At 39.5% G+C, this 23,472-nt stretch overlaps 1 protein-coding gene across 1 annotated transcript; it reads right to left on the reverse strand.

Moving 5' to 3' along the window:
• Positions 1-723: 723 nt before the first annotated feature.
• DMC1 (DNA meiotic recombinase 1) lies at positions 724-23,255 on the reverse strand. Its single transcript, XM_061639141.1, has 13 exons — positions 23,199-23,255; positions 22,448-22,492; positions 19,561-19,707; positions 19,389-19,471; positions 17,275-17,327; positions 14,493-14,534; positions 8,267-8,339; positions 7,895-7,986; positions 6,461-6,534; positions 5,928-6,042; positions 4,824-4,884; positions 2,887-3,003; positions 724-1,726 (listed from the first exon to the last, which is right to left on the reverse strand). Exons 1-13 carry the CDS (start codon positions 23,253-23,255, stop codon positions 1,657-1,659), a joined length of 1,029 nt encoding a protein of 342 aa, XP_061495125.1. The 3' UTR covers positions 724-1,656.
• Positions 23,256-23,472: the final 217 nt, after the last annotated feature.

The raw sequence follows: 23,472 nt of genomic DNA on the forward strand, positions 1-23,472 counted from the left end.
TTTGTGCAAGCAAAACGGGTTTTCTGAAAGCAACCTAGGACCTGCACCTTTACAGAGAGATTTAGCATGTGTTTTGGATAGTTAAGACCAAGTACTGTGCTCTAGATTACAAGTTGGAAATCTTGCTTTAAGATCTTGCTTCAGCCAAATTCTGAAAACTCAAAAATTCATCATTCTTTTACCTGGTTTGGGCATAATATTTACCATTACATGTAGAAACCTGTGCCCCCCATCCTCCCTCTTTTCTCCTCTGGCATGACTGGGTGAAGGAAACTGGAAACACCCACTTCTCCCCTGGCACCATCTTCAGCTATGACTCATTCAAAATGGCTCCAAATTTGTGTAGTCAATTGAATGTTGTTTAGTCTAAAACAAACCTTTTAACAATTTTTTTTCTGAAGAAACCAGGTTTGGAAACTATGGTTGGATCTTGACTTGTGTGGATAATCCTTAGGCTAATCACAGTTTGTATGAAATAACAAACCGTAATTCGTTTTAAAAGGAAGCAAATGCTTCTGAACTCAAGGCCCTGCCTGAGGAAGAGAAGGGAGGGGGAAGCACACAAACCTAAGGTTCATGCATGTAATGCCACCAACCTGTGTGTGCGCAACATCATCTTTTTGATTACTGGCATTGTTAGAGAAACAACAGAGAGCTCCTCAACATAGGTTCACATATTCTGTTAGTGGTGCAGAGAGGAGAGGAAGAATAAGACAAGGAGAATAAACTTTTGGGGGCTTCCACTTGTTAGCCATGTAGCAGATAGAAGTGGCATTGCAGTTAATGCAAAAAATGGTAACTTACAATTTATTCAAAATACAAGTATGGACATTTTAGCTTCAGTTAAACAAGCCTGTCAAGATTCATTTAACTTTAAAAAGAACTTTACAAACAATTTTACTTTTGCTGCAGCACAAAATATTTCCATTTCCCCACATCAGGCTCTAATTACGTATACTTTTAAAAATGGGGATCAGCTAATACCAATTTCTTTTCAGTGCTATTGTATTCCATTCTACATGCATATATGATAAAACTACACAAAGCCAGAGCTTGGAAAAGTTACTTTTTTGAACTACAACTCACATCAGCCCCAGCCAGCGTGGCCAGTGGATTGAGCTGATGGGAGTTGTAGTTCAAAAAAGTAACTTTTCCAAGCTCTGAAAGACCTAGGCAGAGAGTCCTGGCATTGAAAACAGTTAAGTCCTTGAGTTAGCATATGAGTTTTGCAAGTGAAACATTTCTTAAAAAGAAACACAAACCAATAATAAATTATGTCTAAAATAATCCCTCATCATTTTGCGATGCCTCTGTAAGCCTCAATGGTCATGCCCATTGGGTGTTCCTCAGGCTGTTGAAATTGCTTTGTATTAGCACTTTACTAGTAGCAGGACACTTGATACTGTAAATCTGTATTGGCATGCAAAAAACCTAACTCTGCATGTTTCAGAGGTTGAAAATGACAAACTTGTCACCATAGAGCCAACATGCTGGGCAATTTCAAAAGATCACAACATTCCCAGTGATTACTTTAGCAAAGCTTCAGTTCTGAACATTCTGAATTTGAAACAATGAACACAAGTAATCAGGAATTGACTAACTTTGGATACAACTTTGCTGATGGGAGTGCTTCTGTTCTTCACCATCAAGATCTGCCTATTCTTTGGCATCTCCAATTCCTCCTGCAGTTATTGCAAATGTGGCTTCATTCTCAGGCATTTCGGGGCTGAGAACACACAGAAATTGACTCAATTTTCAGTAACTCTACACATAGGCACTGACATGTAAAGAAGGTAAACAAAAGTCCAGTGCATATATTACATTTAATCTTACGGGTCCTAGATGATTTTTTTTTATGTTTTCATTGAATTGATTTTTTAAAAAACATGGTAGAAGCAACGGCCTTCCTTGTACACACTTTTCATGCATTTTTTTTGTTTTACTTAACTTCTGACTCACATCATCATAACTTAATCAATCCATATCCAATAGAGGCTCAGACTTGGCCTTTTAAATACTTAATATGAAACACACACACACAGCCTAGGCTTATTAGCAAGAACTGTGAATTATTCATTTGGTTCTTTTGAGGGCACTGAGGAGAGAAATTTAGTAAGATTAGGAAGGACACTTTTCCTGTTATTTGGAACCTGAATCTTAATTTCAAAATAGAATGCCTAATGTGTTCACTATTCCCTAGTTTTTTATACATCCATTCAGAAACAAAGTTGATTGGAAACCAGATACACCACAATAACAGAACAATCCAGCTCATGGGAAGCCGGCAGAAGGGGTACCAGCAGAGGAGGAGCCGGTGGGGATCTCAGTGGCATCTATTTGCTGTTTGGGAGCTGCTGAGCCGGCTGAACGTCAGCTCAGCCTGGAGCTGCACACAGGAAAAGAAAAGAAAAAGCTAACTCTCACGAATACCCCTACCGGTGAGTAAACACTCCCCATTGACTTCCAGTAGAGTTATTTTCTTAGACTGACCTTTTTCTCTGCATACATTTGGCCTGGATTGTAGCCCGCAGGAGTGCTCTGAAAGGGAGTTGGATGATGCATAAGTTCCTCCCCCCGACCCATCCTCTGATACCCCCTCCTAGAATGCCCCTTTTTCAGGCCTTACACCGGCTTCCACTGAAACCCCTTCTGCTGGGGTGGGCTTCTCTGGTGGACCCCCGGCTGGGCCAACTGTGTCCCAATTCCACTGCGCCTGAGCCGGGGTGAGGGGCTTCTGCAGGTGCAGCCCAGTGGATCCATGACCCTGCCAGCTCAGCCAGGGGCCTGCCATATCCAGGTCCCCTCAGTCTGACATAAATACAAGTTGGTTTGCACCCTAAGTCATTTGATCTCAAGCATGCACTGTACCACACACTTCTATATTACCTATCGTATATCTTGGCAATACGTAACTCTCCTCTTCCCTTCCGCAAGCTAATCCTAGTTGTAGAAGCATGAGCAAGAATGTGACCCCCAATGGGTTTCTTGGGATCTGCCTGAAAGCTAAATCAAACAAAGAGTGCAACTGGATGAGAGCTGTAGGGTAATTACGGGCAACATCCCTTCCCCTTTCACACATTGGACAACATGTGTTGCCAACTGCGTTGGATAGCGATTTTTAAAAGGATACATACAAAGTACTTCTCTACTTCTGGTTACAAACATATTAAGGTAATTACAGTAAAGAACAGCATGGATGTTATTTAATTTCTTTATTTTCTCTGCCATTGCAACCTTGAATGTGATTGTTGGACATTAGATAATTTTATAAACCTTGGAACTGCTAAGTATTCCAAAAACCACAAGGAGCTATAGAGGATATTGTTCACATGTTCCTCTACTATCTGTCAGGCATTATCAGCATTACTAGCCACCCCCGCAGCTGATAGGGATGGGGGAGAAATTCAATTCAGTTAGTATTTAAAGCCATATCCTTCAAAGTCACACTTGCCGAAACAATGAGAGAACCAAACACCCCTTCAAAATTTGCACTTATTTGAATTTTACAGTGCAGTTCTCCAACTAAATAATGTTTACAAAAAATTATATATTAGGGGAAAGTATACATAAAAGTGAATATATTAGTGAAAACAGTGTACAAAAATGCATTGTATTTGGAGAAATTGCTTGCAACAAATGTGTACAGTCAAAACTGCCTACAAAAATGTGTTTATTAGGAGAAATTCATACTAAAATGCTGGAGAATTTTCATGAGGATTTTTTTTAAAAAAATTGCAAATTGCTGCAGAAATGTGAAGAACTGAAGATTGGGAAAATGAGACACAGAATCAAAATTGACAGATCTTTCCATCCCTACCAGGCAACACTATATGCATTAAAAAAACAAACTCAAAGACATGTAATGTCATGCCAAGTTTGGCCCTTACTTAAAAGTTTCCCAGTTGAAAACTGCTGATACTAAGGTAAGAAATGTCCTAGAAGCATTTGGTAGTATAGCTGGAAATGAAATTTAAGCTAGTTCCATCCTTCCCCCTACGGCCTTCAGTTGGCATATTCTGGATGTCTGATTTGTTTGTTTTAAGGGAAAATATTAACATAAGAACATAAGAAGAGCCCTGTTGGATCAGGCCAGTGGCCCATCTAGTCCAGCATCCTGTTCTCAAAGTGGCCAACCAGATACCCATGGGAATCCTGCAAGCAGGACCTCAGTGCAACAGCACTCTTCCCTCTGTGGCTTCCAGCAACTGGTTTTCAGAAGCATACTGCCTCTGACTATGGAGGCAGAGCACAGCCATCATGGCTAGGAGCCTTTGATAGCTTAATCTCCATGAATTTGCCTAATCCTGTTTTAAAGCCATCCAAGTTGGTGGCCATCACTGCCTTTTGTGGGAGTGAATTCCACAGTTTGACTATGCACTGCATAAAGAAGTACTTTCTTTTGTCTGTCCTGAATCTTCCAACATTCAGCTTCATTGAATGTCTACAAGTTCTAGTGTTATGAGAGAGGGAGAAAAGCTTTTCTCTATCCACTTTCTCCATGCCATGCATAATTTTATACACTTCTGTCATGTTGCCTCTGACTTGCCTTTTCTCTAAACTAAAAACCCCAAATGTTGCAACCTTTCCTCATAGGGGAGTCACTCCATCCCCTTGATCATTCTGGTTGCCCTTTTCTGAATGTTTTCCAACTCTACAATATCCTTTTTGAGGTGAGGCGGCCATTTCTCCAATGGTGGAGAAAATATTCTGGAGCTGTACTGTATAACATTCTTGATAGACCATCTTTCCACCTAAACCTGTCCCAGGCTACCCATTTCTGTGATTTGTGAAAATCATGAAGAAAAAACTAATAAATTGCTTACGTCATTGTTGCTCCTGGGTCAGACGTCATCTGGTTAGTTATAAACACAGCCACATTATATTCTGCCATGAGAAACAAGGCCCAAGTGAAAACAGAAAACAGTATAAACAGAGAAAATCTGTTTCCTGCCAGGAACCTTTTTCAGCATTTCTATTAATAAATGGCAAACTGTGCTCATAAAAGGCTCTATAATATGGATAAATCCTGAAGGCTAATTTTAATAACCCTAATAATGTGTTGCAAGCAACTAGCACATTTTTGTTACTACGTTATCTCTAATAATTCCCTCTATTAACAATGTGAAAGGGTAAGTGCCAATCTTTATGTAGCCAAAATGGCACCCACCATGCACAAGAGGTATAAGAAGGTTTGAGGAAACCCCAAGATTTGCAGCAGTGCAAATAAACTTTAGGGTGATTTTTTTCCTATAAGGTAGCTTTTTCTTTTCTTTTCAAAATTGCCCAATGAGGACTGAGCATGCTCAGAGGTCACAGAATGCTGACTAGCTATGGATATGCGTGTGGAAAACCAGGAGAGGGAGCATGAAATGGAGTATACTGGAAGGGGACATGGCTGGATGGAAATGTGAGTAGTACTCCACACCACATGTTGTTGCAGATCACTTGCAAATCTCTAATGTTAATGTATTGCAGGTGTGGAGGAACCTTTGGCCCTCTATATGTTGCTGAACTACAACTCTCATAATCCCTGGCCATTGGCCATGCTGGCTGGGGCTGATAGGAGTTATTGTCAGCAACATCTGGAGGACTAAATGTTCCCCACACTTGATTTATTGCATTTTCTACCTACTTTCTCATTTATTCTCGCAAGAGCTGTACAAGATAGGTTAGGCTGAGAGACGGTGACTTACCAAACCACTTTATGGCTGAGTGGGGATTTTAATATAGATTTCCCACAACCAAACCTGACACTATATCCACTACACCATGCTGGTTCTCCTGGTTCTACACCATGCTAGTTCTCCAAATAATACAGTATTATTTGGTTAAAATGCTGATGCCTTAAAAATGATAATGGGCTACATTATGTTTTTCAGTCTTCTAAAAACACTGTACTTGGTCTGACTCTGATGTGCCTCTCCTACCTTCTGATATTTTCTGAAGCCTTGATAGCATCTGAGCAAGTTTTTGTTGCCTTTCTGCCAGTTCCCCACGACCACTGAAGTCCACACGGAATAGTGCCATAACGGAATCAATTATCTACAAAGTAATGATAAGGAGGGAGACAACGTGAAGGAGAAGAAATTACTTCAAAGCATTCTATCAAGATATAAATCAATAGTGCAATCTTATACAAGTCTACTCAGAAATAAGTCCCATTGGGTCCCATTCTGGGTTTTCTGGGCTTGTGTGGTGGTGGTGGTTTTACAGTAATGTGTTTTAAATTATGGTGTGTGTGTGTGTGCGTTTGTATATACACACACACATATACACATTTCTGTGTTTTACATGTTAGTCACTTTGAGCAACTCCTTTTGGAGATGAAAAGTGGGGTATACACTTTGGTATAAATGAAAAACAATCTGAGTTCAGTAGGGCTGATTCTCGGGTAAGTAGGTATAAGACTGCATTCTAAGAAAAACAGAGCAGATAACTATCATAACCATAAGAGATATACCATCAGTTTGAAGATGCCGGGCTCCTCATGGAATTTGGCAGCTACATAGTCAAGCAATTCCATCTGATGTTCACCTTGCAAGAAAGAACAATGGCGTGAAAGAATAATCAAAAACAGGAAAAACAGTGGGAAGAATGAACAGAAATAGCTTACTTAGAAAACAGAAACATATGTTCCAGTGGATTTGGCAATATCCTCATTTTACGCAGTTTACCCTAACTTTTTGGAGCTGTGCATCTAAACTGCTGTAAGGCCCTTACATTTTTGAGCCCAATTTTGCTTTTCTAGTAATTTTGAAAGAAGCTAAATGCTTGGTAAGTACTATCAACTGTGGGAATTGTCCTCACTTGGCAGGGCTGGCCTAACATATTTTGGTGACTAAGACGGAAGAGCAAATGGGACACCCCATCCACAGACACACACACCTTTCAAGGTGCATAGTACCCAAGGCTGGTCAAGGTATTTTGGCACCTGAGGTATAAAACCGCACAATTCTCTCTCTGCAAGTAAGATTAAAATAGCAAGATTCTGTCATAGTGTCCAAAATTAGCTGTCTGAGCTGGCCACCTCGCTTTTCCTAATGGAAGGGCTGGCCCTGCCTTTTGGCAACCAAATTCTCCCTTGAAAATTCTACAAGGTATCACCATAAGCACAAGACATTCTTAGCTGAAAAGTCACATTATATCAACAAAAAAAGATATTTTGTTAGCTTTCATTTCATTATAAAACCTCTGTTATAAAATTGCCTGTATCCGCTACAGAACTTCCAGAATTATAATATTATATACAAGATTTAACAAAATAGTTAAAAGATTTTTTAGAAATATCCTAACACTGAAGCAGTTGAAGCGGCTCTTGTACAGTCAAAAAGAGCTTTTTATACAATTTTGTGCTGAAGAAACAATGAAAATCAACCTCACATTTGCAACTATAGCTGACTTGAAGCAAAACTATCATGCACTCTAGTGCATTTCTTGAGATAACTGCTACATTTTGTACTATAGACAAAGCATACAGCCCAGAGCTTGTTGGCTGCTGATATGCTTTCAATTTAAGGGGGCATACAGTTATACCACTTGGGTGGGGAACAGACTGAGGGCTTTTTCAGGTGCAGGTAAGCTTTACATCCCTATATTAAACTTATCAAGAGAAAAGAGTTCCACTGGAATTTACTTTTACCTAATGTGTTGTTTTTTGACTTTCCAATAAAATAATTGTGTATGGGTATAAGGACTGCAACAGAAAATTGGCTCCTTTGGGAGCAAGAGCAGCATATAAATTTAATAAATAAATAAAAATAATAAAAGAAATATTAAGATAGAACCAATAGTTTAAAATAATTCACAATATTCCCAATGGCTCCTTGTACTAAGTTGAGAATGACTGAATCTTAAAGCAGAGGGGATTCCATGACATCTTCAGTGGCAATCTTACTAGTATATGCCCGTGCGTACAATACATTGTCGAGAACAGCATCATGATCTGCATTGAAGCGATCGGCAATGTCACGAAGACGGTCTGGACGACTGGAGTGTTTCCTAGTTAAGGAATCCCTTTTCTAATCTAGCTTCTGAGATGTGGTAGCTGAAGACCCTTACACACAAGCAAATATCACCAGCAGTAGTTTTTCCTGCAGTAAGGTTAATCAATTGGATTATATTGTTCCCCACCCCCCATAAACCTCAAGTTTAACAGAAATGGCTCTTTACTTCAAATCTGCTTAACACCACATTTTGATTGTTATTAGTATAGTAAAACCTTCAAACATATTCCGTTAAAGCTGTAATATCTCAAATGAAAGGATACAAGGTGTTTTCCGTGTCAATGAAGATAATCTTCCCACCAGTGTAGCCATCCATTCCTGGAAGTTGGGCTGTTACTAAAACACATAATAAGGAGCAAAGATATGTAAGAAAGGGGCAACTCCCATCTGTCCTACTAAATGGCATATTAATATCTTGCATACATTCAGAATTACACATCTGGAATTATTAACTATTGATAATCACTGTCAGCTTTATGGTAAGGCTAATGTCAATGCTCAAGACTACTAAGAAGCATCCAAAGTAATTTCCTTTATTAACAAGCCCCAAGAGGCATGATCGTAAGTCCACAACTTGGAAACAAGTTCCAAGTCAGCAAATCTCACAAAAAAATGCAAAAGTCAAGATACTTATGTCCAAACCACTCACACCATCTTCCTAAACATGCTGTAACAAGCAAGCTCTGTTTGCCATGTGAAGGGTGGAGGAGCTATCTTTTCCATGGAGCAGAGTAGAGCTCATTGGTCAGTGATTTCAACATTAGCTGTTGCAGGGAGCCTTTTGAACCTGTTTGATTTTGAATGCAAACAGTTTGCCTACAAGGCTGGGAAAAGGTACATTTTGTTCTGGCTGTTGAAGAAAGAGGTTGAGGAACCAGATTTGCCTGTACTTACAGAAGTCTGTGACTTGCATGCAGGGATGGGTGAATATGTCAATTCCAAATTCTCTCAGTTTCTCATTTTCCCCCAATTTTAATTCAGTTCTTCACATTTCTATAGCAGTTTGCAGTTTTTAAAAATAAGTCCTCATGAAAATTCATCAGCATTTTCGTGCGTTTCTCCTATTATACACATTTTATAGGCAATTTTGCCTAATATACACATTTTTGCAAAACTATTTTCCTTAATATAATGGATTTTGTATATTATTTTCCCTAAAATACGCATTTATATGCAGACCTTATCCTGGTGTATGCATTTTTGTACACATTACTTGGCTGGAGAACTGCATTGCAAAATTCGGATAAGTATGAATTTTGAAGCTAGCTGTGTTTGGTTTCACATATTGTTTCACACACCACAAATTTGGTTTGCTTTTAAATGTGAACTGAACTGAATTTCTCCCCCATCCCTACTTACCTGGATTCTATTTTGGAACCAATACCATCTGTTTGGGACAAATACTGCTCCCTGTACAATTCCTTCTGAATGATTACATTTAAAAAGACATGATAGGCTCAGGTTCAAATCTCTACTCTACCATGAAGCTCACTGGGCAACCTATGGCCTGTTGCTATATCTCAGCCTAAACTACCTCATAGAGTTGTGGTGGTAATACAACAGCAGGTGGGGAAAACAATGTATGCCACTCCAAACTTCAAGAAGGGCGGTGTGTGTATGTGTTTATATATCCATCTATGTTAGGTTTACCAGGTGTCTGGTTTTTGGCCAGATACTCTGGATTTTTGGGGGTCCCCTCTGGGTTTCCAGGTGACTCACCTTAATCTCCAGACTCTCAGCTTCAATTTTTTAAAAAACTGTTTCTGGTTCCCGAGATATACACCATAATGTCAAGCCCCCCCCCATGACTGTTAAATCTGTTTAACAGGTCTGTTATAGCAGCTCGTAATTCTAATCCCACCCTTTCAGGACTGTAGCCAGTAAGTGAAGCCAGGGTTGTGATTTGTTGACCCAGGCAGTGCATAAACCTCATTGCAACATCAGAAAATGGTGGTTATGAGATTTTCAGTTTGAGTAAGTAAGTATATGGCTTTCAGGTTTTTTTCTTCTTGTGTGCAAGAGTCAAACCCTGGGCTGTGAAGAGGGCAGTGCTTTGAAAACCTTCGCAATATGAAAGTATTTAATCAAATACTTGCTTTTCTGGGAGTAAAGCAATGCTAATCCCACGTACCTGGAGTAAACCCCATTGAATTCAATATGACTTACTTTTGAGTAGACATTGTTAGGATTGTGCTGTAAATTAATTGAACTTTTGAGTGAACATAGCAAAGAATTGTGTTTGTGTTGTAAATCTTTCTCTCCCACCTCCAATCCTATTTTTAAAGCAATTAGGCAGGGCTTACTTAGGTATCATAGTTTTTATTATGTAGGAAATACTGATTTTTTAGAAAATGTTCTGCAATGACCAACTGGTTTGACAATAAACTATTATAGAGTGTATTTTTACTCCTGCAAAGAGAGAGAGAGAGAGAGAGAGAGAGAGAGAGAGAGAGAGAGAGAGTCTCTGTGTCTGTGTGGAGTTTTTCCAACAACCCTGTGAGGTAGGGTTGGTAATTGGAAGCCAAGGCAGCTTACAATAAGAAATAAATCCCTTTAAAATCCAATAACCATAAAACAAGTATATACAGTTGCAAAACAGCTTAAAGTGACATGATTCAGAATTTCAGGTTAGGTGAATGAAGTTTATTATTTATTTATTTATTATTTGATTTATATCCCGCCCTTCCTCCCAGTAGGACCCCAGAGCGGCAAACAAAAGCACTAAAAACACTTCAAAAATCATAAAAACAGACTTTAAAATATATTAAAACAAATGATCTTTAAAGACATTTTTAAAAGCTTTAAGAACATCTTTTTTTAAAAAGAAAAGGTTTAAAAACATATTAAAAAACAATTCCAACACAGACACAGACTGGGATAAGGCCTCAATTTAAAAGGCTTGTTAAAAGAACAAGATCCTTATCACTTGAGGCGGCAATTCTCTGGACATTTCCCTGTTTGAGTAAGCCCCACTGAATACATTTGGACTTGCTTCTGAGTAAACAAACATAAGATTGCACTATTTATTTATTCATTAAACTTGTATACCGCCCCATAGCCGAAGCTACAGGTTGTGTAAATAAATAATAAACATATTTGATAGTCATGCTTATATAAATATTTCTTCATACTGTGTCCCAATAAGTATCTGATTTCACACTATGGTTGTACAATGCTTCCTCTACATTTTAAGTGTGCCCTTCTTCCTTGGGATGGTCATGGTTCTCCATTGTTTTCATCCTGAGGGGCAGATAGGCTGAGAGATGGTGAGTAGCCCATGGTCACCCACTACACTTTATAGCTCATTTCCATTTTGAAAAATTAATTAAAACAATTGCCTGGAATCCTGGAGAGCCAATGCTAGTCCATGTCACCAGTACTGAGCTATGTGGTACCAAATGGCCTGAGTCAGTATAAAGCAGATTCCTTTGTTCCGAAAGTAGGAAAAGACTCTAGGGCCACAGTGACTCCAAAATTTATTTATGTATTTATTTACAACATTTATATACCACTTTGGTGTAGTGGTTAAGGTGCTGGACTACTACCTGGGAAACCAGGGTCCGATTCCCCACACAGCCATGAAGCTCACTGGGTGACCTTGGGCCAGTCACTGCCTCTCAGCCTCAGAGGAAGGCAATGGTAAATCCTCTCTGAATACCGCTTACCATGAAAACCCTATTCATAGGGTTGCCATAAATTGAAATTAACTTGAAGGCAGTCCATTTCCATATGTATTGTAAACAATCTCAAAGTGGTTTACAGAAAGAATTAAAACAATATAATTATTGGCAAATACAGTTAAAGACAAGTATTTTAAAATAAAACCAACAATGAGTTAAAAACAGATTTAAAAACACAATAGCTTCTATATCCCTGGATAGGCTTGCCTAAACAAAAATGATTTTAGCAGGTGGTGAAAAGAGGCGTCTGCCTAATGTCAGTAGACAAGGAGTTCCAAAGTGTAGGTGCTGCCACATTACAGGATTGATTTCTTACAAGAGCAGAACAAGTACTATGTGGTACCCATAACATGGAAAGCACCGCTTGAACTTGGCCTGGTAGCAAATCAGCAACGAATGCAGATTTCAGAGCAGAGGTATTATGTGCTGATAGGATCTCACTCATGTTTTAAAATGGAAATGAGGTATAAAGATTACTGGGTGACCATGGGCTACTCACCAACTCTCAGCTTAATCTTCAGGATGAAAACAGAGGGGAACCATGACCACCCCAAGGAAGAACAGCACACTTAAAATGTGGAGGAAATAATCATGTACAACACTAGTGAAATCAGATACTTATTGGGACATAGTATGAATAAACAGTTATATAAGCATGAATGTCAAATATGTTTATTATTTACACAACCTGTAAATATATTTATAGTGCAATCCTATGTTTGTTTACTCAGAAGCAAGTCCCAATGTATTCAATGGGGCTTATTCAAACAGGGAAGCATGGATGATAAGAAACTTCACTCACCCAACCCAAAATTCAGAATCGTGTCCCTTTAAGCTGTTTTGCAACTGTTTATACTGGTTTTTATGGTTATTGGATTTTAAAGGGATTTATTTCTTATTGTGGGCTGCCCTGGTTTCCAGTTGGCAACCCTACCTCACAGGGTTGTGGGAAAGACTCCAAATACACACACATATACTGGAGATATAAAAATACATACACCCCATATAATAGTTTGTTCTGCTCATTGCAGAACATTTTTTTCAAAAAAATGAAATCAGTATTAGTTTCCCACATAATAAAAGCAGTGATACCTAAGTAAGCCCTGCTTGATTGCTTTAGAAAATAGGATTGGAGGGGGAGAGAAAGGTTTATAACACAAACACAACTCTTTGCAGTGTTCGCTCAAACGTCCCATTAATGCATAATGCATTTTATGTATTTAAATTGTATTTTATGCATTTAAATTTATGGTAATGTTTGTGTTTTTATTGTGTATTTTACTATATATGTGTGCTATTTTATTGTAGCTGCCCTGAGTGCCCTATTGTAGGGTAGCAGGGCGGGATAGAAATATTTTAAATAAAATAAATAATAAATTTACAGCACAATCCTAACCATGTCAACTCAAAAGTAAGTCCTATTGAATCCAATGGGGTTTACTCCCAGTATGTGGGATTAGCATTGCAGCTTTACTCCCAGAAAAGTGAGTATTGGATTAAAACTTCATACTGGGAAGGTTTTCAAAACTTGTTTGACTCCTGCACACAAGAGAGAAAAAGACTTACTCAATTTATGAGATTTTCAGATAAGCAGGAAAAAACAACAATTTTCTAAGCTTGCAGTGGGGTCTAGCTACTGCATGGAGGTCAACAAATCACAACCCTGACTTCACTTATTGGCTACAAACCTGAAAGGGCGGAGTTAGAGCAGCTGGCTATGAACTCGTAACAGAAGTTGCGGGAGGGGCGGCTGATGTTTTGGTGTATATCTCATAAACCAGACCACCTAGAAACTTAATTTTTTAAAAAAAATAAAAGCTGAGAATCCGGAGATTAAGGCAACTCACCCAGAGACCCAGAGAGGACCCCAAAAATCTGGAGTCTCTGGGCAAAAACCAGAGACCTGGCAACCCTAGTGGGAATCCATGTAGAGGCTGAGTGCAAGGAGGGCTGTCCCACCCCTCCATGAATCATAACCTCCAGATTCCCAGCTTTCATTTAAAACAAAAAGACTAGCATTTGTTTCTAGCATTTGTACAACTTGAAGTATGAAGCAAAATATACAGGCAGTCACTATTTTTCTATGTCCCCTGAGTTGGCGAGGCTTTTTTGACATGGACACAAAATCGAGCCTTCAGTGTCATCAGCCCAATTCTCTGAATGCTCCGCCAAAAGAGATTCAGTATGCGCCTTCTGCTTTAACTTTTAAATGCCTGCTGAAAACCTTTCTGTTCCACCACGCTTGCGGTAATTAAGAACATGCCTTTTTTGCAACAACTGACGTTTGTTTTTATCGTATTTTTAATGTTTTTTTAATTCTATGGTTGTTTTAAACATGTAAACTGCATTGATGTTTTTAACAAAATAGTGGTATACAAATATAGTCATAAATAATTAATAAATAAATGTGTGTGCATGTGTGTGAGATTAGTCTGCTTCTTCCTCCTCCCCCCACTTTCAGTGTTTTACTTTGCCCCTTCCCACAAAAAAAATTCTTGTGGATGCCCATGGGTGCATATATTCACCATCCTAACCAACCCCCCTTAGCCATTAATATTGGAGTGTGTGTGTGTGTTAGGACTGCAGCCTAAATTTATACAGATGCTCTGGAAATTAAAAATAATATTAAAATACTAATAATTAGTGGCAGTTTTTTTCATTTGTACTTGTAAAACAAAGATACTTTGAGGTCTTTCTGCTTACAATTGATTAACCTTCATCAAATATATTTTATTAGCTGTTTTAACAGCAAATTATAAGTTTTTGAAAATATAACATACAATTCTCAGGTTCATCATCATATACATACCACAAAGAGTATGGGAAAGTTGAGTTTTGCCAGTTCGGAATTCTAATGAAAAATAAACAAAATATGAAATTTGCTAACTATATGAGTAATAAAAACACTCACCTAAATATTTCCAAGACTCATTACATTATTTTTAGTCTTTCATCCCCACTCAGTAAGTTTGTTACAGAGTACAAAAGGTGTGTGATCACACTTAGTGGCAAGAGCTGCACTTAGCAGATCTTGAACAATCATACTAGAGCGAATGATTTATTCCAGGCACAGAGGCTTCAGTGCACTGATGGAGTTCCCCATTTACACAGACTTCTCCATTCACTCCAATGGAAGGGGCAACCCTATGCATATTATACGCAGAGCTGTCTCCCCAACAATGACATTGATGTGAAAGCCCACGTAACAGGAATTTTGAGGAATATTGAGACCCGATTGGGTCTCATCCATTTATTTGGAAGCAAATCCTGTAATTATACAGCCATGAGAGTGGCTGTATACTAGCCAGTGTGGATTTTTCACATTCCACAATGTTAACTTGAAAATACCCCCGTGCTCATTTCAAAACAAAACCTTACAAAACTTATAGTCCTGAACTCAGAAATGCTTGCTTAACAACCCTCTAAATTTTCATGGTGATACACAAAACAGTCAGAGAGAACAGAGAATTCAAAGTCTAAAAAGAGAGAGGAAAAACCCACAGCCCTTTTGGACTTTTTCTGTCAGAGTTCTCGTAATCTGTTGAAATTCATTAAAATTCAGTCATGTTCACAGAATACCTGTAATACTATTACTGACCTTGCCCCATACTCTGACCTTCATCGTCTGCAGTTTAAAAGTTTAAAAATGCCTGGCTGATTTTTAATTAATTTAAAAAATTTGGCTTGAACTCAGTGATAATGCCCGGCATGTTCATTAAGAACCAACTGCCAGTGTTCCAAAAGCCAGACTCACAGCTGCTGGGCTTGGCTAATCAGGGGGCCACACCCATACCAGATTTTAATTTAACTTGAGACAGTCATGGCTTCCCCCAAAGAATCCTGGGAAGTGTAGTTTGTGAAGGGGGTTGAGAGGGGACTCCTATTCCCCTGACAGAGCTCCAGTGGCCAGAGTGGTTTAACAGTCAGCCGCTCTGATTGAAGCTCTGTGAGGAGAACAGGGTGTCTCCTAGCAACTCTCAGCACCCTTCACTAACTACCCTTCCCAGAATTCTTTGAGAGTAGCCATAACTGTCCAAAGTGAAATAAAGGCCTGGTGTGGATGTGGCCAGGGACAACTTTGGTTTAAATTTGGGTGGGAGGCTACATGTGCCTGCTGTAGAATAAAAAGGTGGGGAAAATGCTGAAAAGCAATGATACTGTTCACCATGTTTTCCTTTTGGAAAGGAAAGGGGCTTCCCCTCTGTCCAGTGCCCACCCACTCAATCTCCTCCCCTTCCCCTCCCTGCCCCTCACCTGGGTCAGTGTTGGTTCGAATCCCCACACAGCCATGAAGCTCACTGGGTGACCTTGGGCCAGTCACTGGCTCTCAGCCTCAGAGGAAGGCAATGGTAAAACCACCTCTGAATACCATTTACCATGAAAACCCTATTCATAGGGTCGCCATAAGTCAGGATCGACTTGAAGGCAGTCCATTTCCATTTTCAAACATGATTGCACAGAAATAAATCCCACTGAACTCAAAAAGTATACGAATGATCCAACCCACCCTCCCTTCTCCTCCCTCCTCTTCCCTCCTATCCCTTCCCTCTTGCCCCTTCTCTTCCTTTGCCCGTCCCTCCCCATCCCCTTCCCCCTCCCCTTCTTCCTCCCCATGGTCAGTTTTACTTATCTTAAGCATGATGGACGGGAGTAAATACCACTGAACTCTGTAAGCATGCAAATGATAAAACCTGCCCTCCCCTCCCCCTTCCTTTGCCCCCTCCAATCCGCTCTTTCCCCTCCCCCCATGGTGAGTTTTACCTATCCTAACCATGATTGCATATGAGTAAATCCCATTGAACTCAATAAGCATGCAAATGATCAGACCTGCCTTTTCCCTCCTTCCCCTCTCCCCTCCCCTCTTCCTTTTTCCTCCTCCCCTCCCCAGCCCTCCCTCCCTCCCCCCATCAGTTTTACCTATCCTAAGCATGATTGCATGGGAGTAAATCCCACTGAACTCAATAAACATGCAAATGATCTAACCTGTTCTTCCCTCTCCCTCCTCCCTGCTCCCATCTCCCTTCTCCCCTCTCCCCCCCTCCTCTCCTTCCCATCCCCTGTAGTCAGTTTCACCTATCCTAAACATGACTGCCAGGTAAGTAGGAACGTACCTATACCCCACAGATATTTCTATCAAACTTTAAAAGGCAGGGAAATTGGGCAGCTACAGTGAATGCACCAGGGGAGCAGGAGACCTAATCTCCTTTCAGAGATATTGTACTGCCCTACAAATTTGTCAAAATGCCAACACAATTTGGGTTGGCTTTTCACAGTCCAATCCACTTCCTGTGTAGCTTGGAAGAATTTGGTAAAAATATAGGGTTACATTCCTAGACACAGTCCTAGTGGAGACTGGACCTAGCAACCAAGAGGTCTTCTGTATCTTTAAAAGTTATTATCCCTCTTTACTCATATATATGACTTCACCCCACCCCACTCCACTAAAACATACACTATAAGAACACTGGCATGTCCCCTAAACACTTCTACAAAGAACCAGAGTATAGTGCCACCAAATCTCTCTCTCTCACACACACACACACACACAAGCTTAAGAAAATGTACATGTTTTATGTCACTCTTTCACTAACCTCCAAAGGCTTCTGTAATTGCCATGCTTTCAATTCCACCACCCAGGAGTTTACTAGAAGCGCAGATTGAAGGAGGAAGGAGAATATTATGCAAAACTGGCCATAAAGTCATTAAAGCAATATGAAATTAATTTTTTTGCTCTAATATAAATATGCCTACATTGAAATATTTATTTATTATTTGATTTATATCCCTCCCTCCACCAGGAGCCCAGTGCGGCAAGCAAAAGCGCTAAAAACTTTCAAATATCATAAAAACAAACTTTAAAACATATTAAAACAAACAATCTTTAAAAACATTTCTTTAAAAAAGCTTTCAAAACATTTTCTACAATTAAAAACATTTTAAAAAAGAGAATAGATTAGCATAATACCCTGCATTCGATATTTTGTATTATGTAGGGACAACATGGGTTGATATTAGAAAAAGGTTATCACTTAGAGAGCCATTGCTTCCCCATTCCCAGACCATCCAGGCCAGAGGATGTAGCCTTCCTGGACTTCTTTACCTCAGAGGACACAATTCCAATTCATCCCTCACTGCATCCATGCCATAAGAACCAACAGTTACAAAACACAGTAATGGCCCTTTAAAAAAACAGGCAGGAACAAAAGGGAACAGCAGCAAACTAGAGACAGAAAGGAGAGGCAAGCTCTGGTGCCAAGTGAAATTTACTGTAGTGCTCTACTCATTTCGGAAATACTTTCCTTCCTCAGGAGCTAAAAACATTCAAATAAACTCAAATTAACGTCATGGAGACAACACCATGATCTTAAACATAGCAGAGTATTTTTAGAGACCACATTCTGTATAAATCACTTAAAAAACATTTTAAAAATCTTTCATTATGATATATTCCTGATCATTAACATCAGACTGGCATCTTATAAAACCATACTATATGGCTCAAATTGAACACAATCTTGTAATAGCCATTACAAAGCAGCTTAAACATAAAACTCTCTCATCCCCCCAGAAAAACACAAAAACATTGCCCTATACTGACCTGTGGAGCTATATCTCCTTAGCTCTGTCAAAGCAATGCGAATTCTTTATCCAAGCCCCACACTGAATACAAACCAAACTTAAAGGATGCTAGTATCCATATGTATATAAATCAGCTCAGCTGCACAATCACTGCATTTGTGAATTTTACTGATCCAGCTGGTACTTACAGTGACTAACTAGCATGTACAGTTGTTACAGACAGTAAACCAAGTTTCATGTAGAACGCTTGTTTCTTATTTTATTTAAGCTCAGAAAAATCCAGATCCTCATTTAACCCTAGAGGTCCCAGACTTTTCAGAGAAATGATCCAGAATAACTTTCTCTTGCTGAGTAATCTATCATTACTCACAACTCTTTCAATGGTGCAAAATGTTTAACCTCTAGTCTAGAGTAATTTCACTCGGCATCAGAGATTGCCTCTCCTTTTTGTCTCTTGCCCCTTTAAAAGAACAGACAGCTTCTCACAAGGGGCAGAGCTAATAGGAGATTCTAGCTAGTCAGCCTTCAGAAAGACTTGGAAGACTTCAGCATACCGCCACAGCAACTGGTCTCGCTTAGTCACCATTAGCTACCTTTTGCCCTACCTTCCTGGTTGGGGCCTGACAACACCTACACTAGGTTTGGGGAATGTTTGGCCTTCCTGGTGTTGCTGGAGTACAACTCCCATCATCCCTGATAATTTTTCATACTGGTGAGGGCTGGTGGAAACTGTAATCCAACAACATCTAGAAGTCCACTGCTTCCCCATATCTGGTCTACCCCTTTTGGACTATGGATCTTGACTGGACTGGCTGTGCCATGACTCTGCTCTTAGGGATGCATCCTCTTGTTCTATCAGCAAGTGTCTGTCTGCCTGGCCTCCTCTGGGACCTAATATAGGAGAAGACAGGACAATTGCAATTGTATCATTCGGCTGCAATCCTATACACTTACCTTGGGGTAAGGTCCATTGGATTTAATTATTTCAGAGAAAACATGCTTCAGATGGCACTGTTAGCTGCCTAAATTGGGTCTGGACATACAGCTTGTTAGCAAAAACAAACAAACAAGCAACAACAAAAACTTGCTGAGATAAAGAGTTAAATAAAAAGCAATGTTTACTAACTCAAATTCCTGGCTTCCAGTAGTTATATAGAACACCATCTTCCTTTTTTCACTGTACTCAAAAGCAGTCAGAAATCCTGGTTCCTGCGGGAAGCACAAAACATTTGAAACCTCAACCAGCATGAATAATGGTCGGGAATGATGGGCGTTGTCCAGCGACAGAGTTTGCTTACTATAAGCTTGTTGGCTGCCTCTTTTATCTTCTCCACTTTGGCCTCTGAGAGTCCCTTAACATTGCATAGTGCCCGTCTTGTCGTCATCTGAATTCCTTTGATTGTACAAATTCCCACTGATTTCAGCTTTTTAATATCAGCCACATTCTGTGAAGGAAGTAAATATGATCTGAACTCTTGATGTTCATGAAATATCCATCTGGAAGTTTAAACACCCACAACTGTGTCCCTCACTAGAATTAGGATGGCTTATAAAGACTTTTTGCTGCTGCTTTTCTAATTATGTTAGATTTTATCTTATCTTAATCATTAATTGTAAGTGCATTTTGATTGTTACTTTATGGTGGGTTTTTCAGCCAGGTCCTTTTCAGAAAGAAAGGTGGATAAAAATCATAAAAATAAATAAACAAAATGAATATGGATGCAACAAAAGGCACAGTTATTTACACCAATATATTGTTTAGGGCTCCTGTTTCCTGCAGGAAGTCCAATACGGAATTGCACAACAGGGAAGAATGGTTCATAACAGGGATAAGGAACCTATGACCATCCAGGTGTTGCTTGACTCTGACTCCCATCATCCTGACTGCTTGACCATGCTGGCAGGGACTGATGGGAGCCGGAGTCCAACAACATCTGGGGTGCCTCTGGTTCCGCATCCCTGATTTATAACGATATTAAGCTGCACCCTTTCTGCAGGATTTTCTGATGATATTCTGCTGGGAATACTTGTACTGATTCTGTTTCCTAACTCCTAACAGAGTCCTCAATTCCTACTTTGGCTCAATCTTCTCCCAAGAAAGGGTCTATGACCCTCCCGGGAAATATGAAGTAGAAGGGGCAGGATTGGAGCTTGAGCTTGACAGACAAACGGTCAAGGAATACCTAATCACTATGAATGAGTTCAAATCGGCAGGGCCTGATAAACTGCATCCCAGAGTATTGAAGGAACTGGCTGAAGAACTCTCAGAACCACTGTCTATTATCTTTGTGAAATCGTGGAGGATTGGTGAAGTGCCGGATGACTGGAGGAGAGCTAATGTTGTCCCTATCTTCAAAAAGGGCAAAAAGAACAGACCAGTCAGCCTAACATCAATCCCCCATCTTATAATTTTGCATTTGGTTTCTTTTTCCTAAGTGTAGAACCTTGAAACAATGCAGTGATTACTAGAAGCCAACACGGATTTATGAAGAACAAATCCTACCAAACTAATCTTATCTCATTTTTTGATCGGGTAACCTCCCTTGTAGACTTTGGGAATGCTGTGGACATAATATATCTCAACTTCAGCAAAGCTTTTGACAAAGTGCCCCATGATATTCTGATTAGCAAGCTAGCTAAATGTGGGCTGGATGGAACAACTGTCAGGCTCCAGAATCATACTCAAAGAGTGCTTATCAATGGTTCCTTCTCAAGCTGGGTGGATGTAATGAGTGGGGTACCACAGGGCTCGGTCCTGGGCGCAGTGCTGTTCAACATTTTTATTAATGACTTGGATGAGGAGGTACAGAGCATGCTTATCAAATTTGCAGATGATACAAAATTGGGGGGCATAGGTAATACCGTGGAAGACAGAAAGAAAATTCAAAGGGAGCTTGATAGGCTGGAGCATTGGGCTGAAAACAACCGAATGAAATTCAACAGGGATAGATGCAAAGTTCTACACTTAGGAAAAAGAAACCAAATGCACAGTTATAAGATGGGGGATACTTGGCTCAGCCATATGACATGTGAGAAGGATCTTGGAATTGTTGTTGATCACAAGCTGAATATGAGCCAACAGTGTGATGTGGCTGCAAAAAAGGCAAACGCTATATTAGGCTGCATTAACAGAAGTATAGTTTCCAAATCACGTGAAGTATTAGTTCCCCTCTATTCAGCACTGGTTAGGCCTCATGTTGAATACTGCATCCAGTTCTGGTCTCCGCACTTGAAGAAGGATGCCGGCAAACTGGAACAGGTTCAGAGGAGGGCAACAAGGATGATCAGGGGACTAGAAACCAAGCCCTATGAGGAGAGATTGAAAGAACTGGGCATGTTTAGCCTGGAGAAGAGAAGACTGAGGGGAGATATGATAGCACTCTTCAAGTACATGAAAGGTTGTCACACAGAGGAGGGCCGGGATCTCTTCTCGATCATCCCAGAGTGCAGGACATGGAATAATGGGCTCAAGTTGCAGGAAGCCAGATTTCAACTGGACATCAGGAAAAACTTCCTAACTGTTAGAGCCATACGACAATGGAACCAATTACCTAGAGAAGTAGTGGGCTCCCTGATACTGGAGGCGTTCAAGAGGCAGCTGGACAGCCATCTGTCGGGAATGCTTTGATTTGGATTGCTGCATTGAGCAGGGGGTTGGACTCAATGGCCTTATAGGCCCCTTCCAACTGTACTATTCTATGATTCTACGTACCCTTAGAATGCTGTGACTCACCTAGCATTCTTTGTATTTTTCAGAATATAATGGACACTTAATAATTTCTCTGTGGAGTTAATAAAAGCAGTGCCAATGAAGTAGATTTACAGACACCAACTATGGAAGAGCTGAATAACCTTTTGGATACAGGCTGCATTCACATGAATAGTTATTTCTGGGATGGCCAGGGAAAAAAAGAATTTGGGGCTCCTACACCTTTAATAGTTGTGTCGAAGAGGGAATTTCAAAAGATATAGCTTGTCTTTTTCACCTGGCCACCCATGTTTAAACAGAAGAACCCATATAGTCCAAGTCAGCCTGAAAATTTTAAAAGACTGAAAATGGTACCATTTTTTTTCTCACTTAAAATTCAGGATATGATGACTGTTTCATAATAGCAGTCAATCCACAGACAGATATATATATAGACAGACAGATATAGATACAGATGCATTTTTTAATGTGCTTACAATTCCATGCTTCTGTAACAGATCGATGTCCTGGAAAAAGGATTCCTAAAGAGATATAAAAACAACAATCAGAATCTTTATTATTTTGATGTTTATGCACATATCTCTCATCTTGGATAACCAACTAATAATATGTTGTCCCAGAAGAAGGATTACTTTTAATTTTTTTTAAAATAGCAGTGTATTTATTTATTTATTTATTATTACCTTTCTTACCAACTCTTCATCTTAAGGCCCCAGTGAGGGTTACAGCAATGTAAAAATACAAGATTAAAATAAGTTCAAACAATTTATAATCAAAATTATATTTAAACAGGATAGTTTTTTTAAAAAAAATTGTATAAACTTGCTCCATTTTTTATTTATTCTTGTTGATCTTCTTTATAACTTCCTTACCACATAGTTGATGTATGTAATTCCTTTCCTATCAATGTATTATAAAACTACTAATAAAAATATTGTTAAAAAAAGAATAGGGTGGGTCCTAAAACATATATCAGGTGGAAAAGGCCAGGGTTAAAAGGTGCATCTTCAGTTTATGACAATAGCTATATAATGAAGGTGCTAGGAGATGCTATAGAGAATGACACCACCACTCCAAATTGACATGAGCACATCCATCTTCTAATTTACATTTATGCAAAGATGAACTATCCTGTGGCTTCTTTATTCCATTTTGTGTAAACTTCTCAAATCCAGACACTAAGGGGACTGAGGATTAATTGCTGCTCACCCAATTTTGCATCCATACCTCATCATCTTGGTATCCTGGTGCTTCCTGTACAACTTGATCCTCCATAGATTTCATTGTGATAGAACAAATTGTAAGAATTAAATCAGCACTGCAGGAAACAATTGGATAATGTTAAAGCATACAAACTAATAAGTGTAACTCTCTTATTGGACTAGAGCGTATACCTCATTATGCCCTCATAAGACTGCAGTGTTATTACTTGTATAGCATGGCCTATAAGGTGCTAGGTATGCTGCAGAAATTATCCCAGCTGAAAGGCATTTCAACCGGA

Source organism: Rhineura floridana, chromosome 8, assembly GCF_030035675.1.
Source record: "Rhineura floridana isolate rRhiFlo1 chromosome 8, rRhiFlo1.hap2, whole genome shotgun sequence".
Taxonomy (NCBI): Eukaryota; Metazoa; Chordata; class Lepidosauria; order Squamata; family Rhineuridae; genus Rhineura; species Rhineura floridana.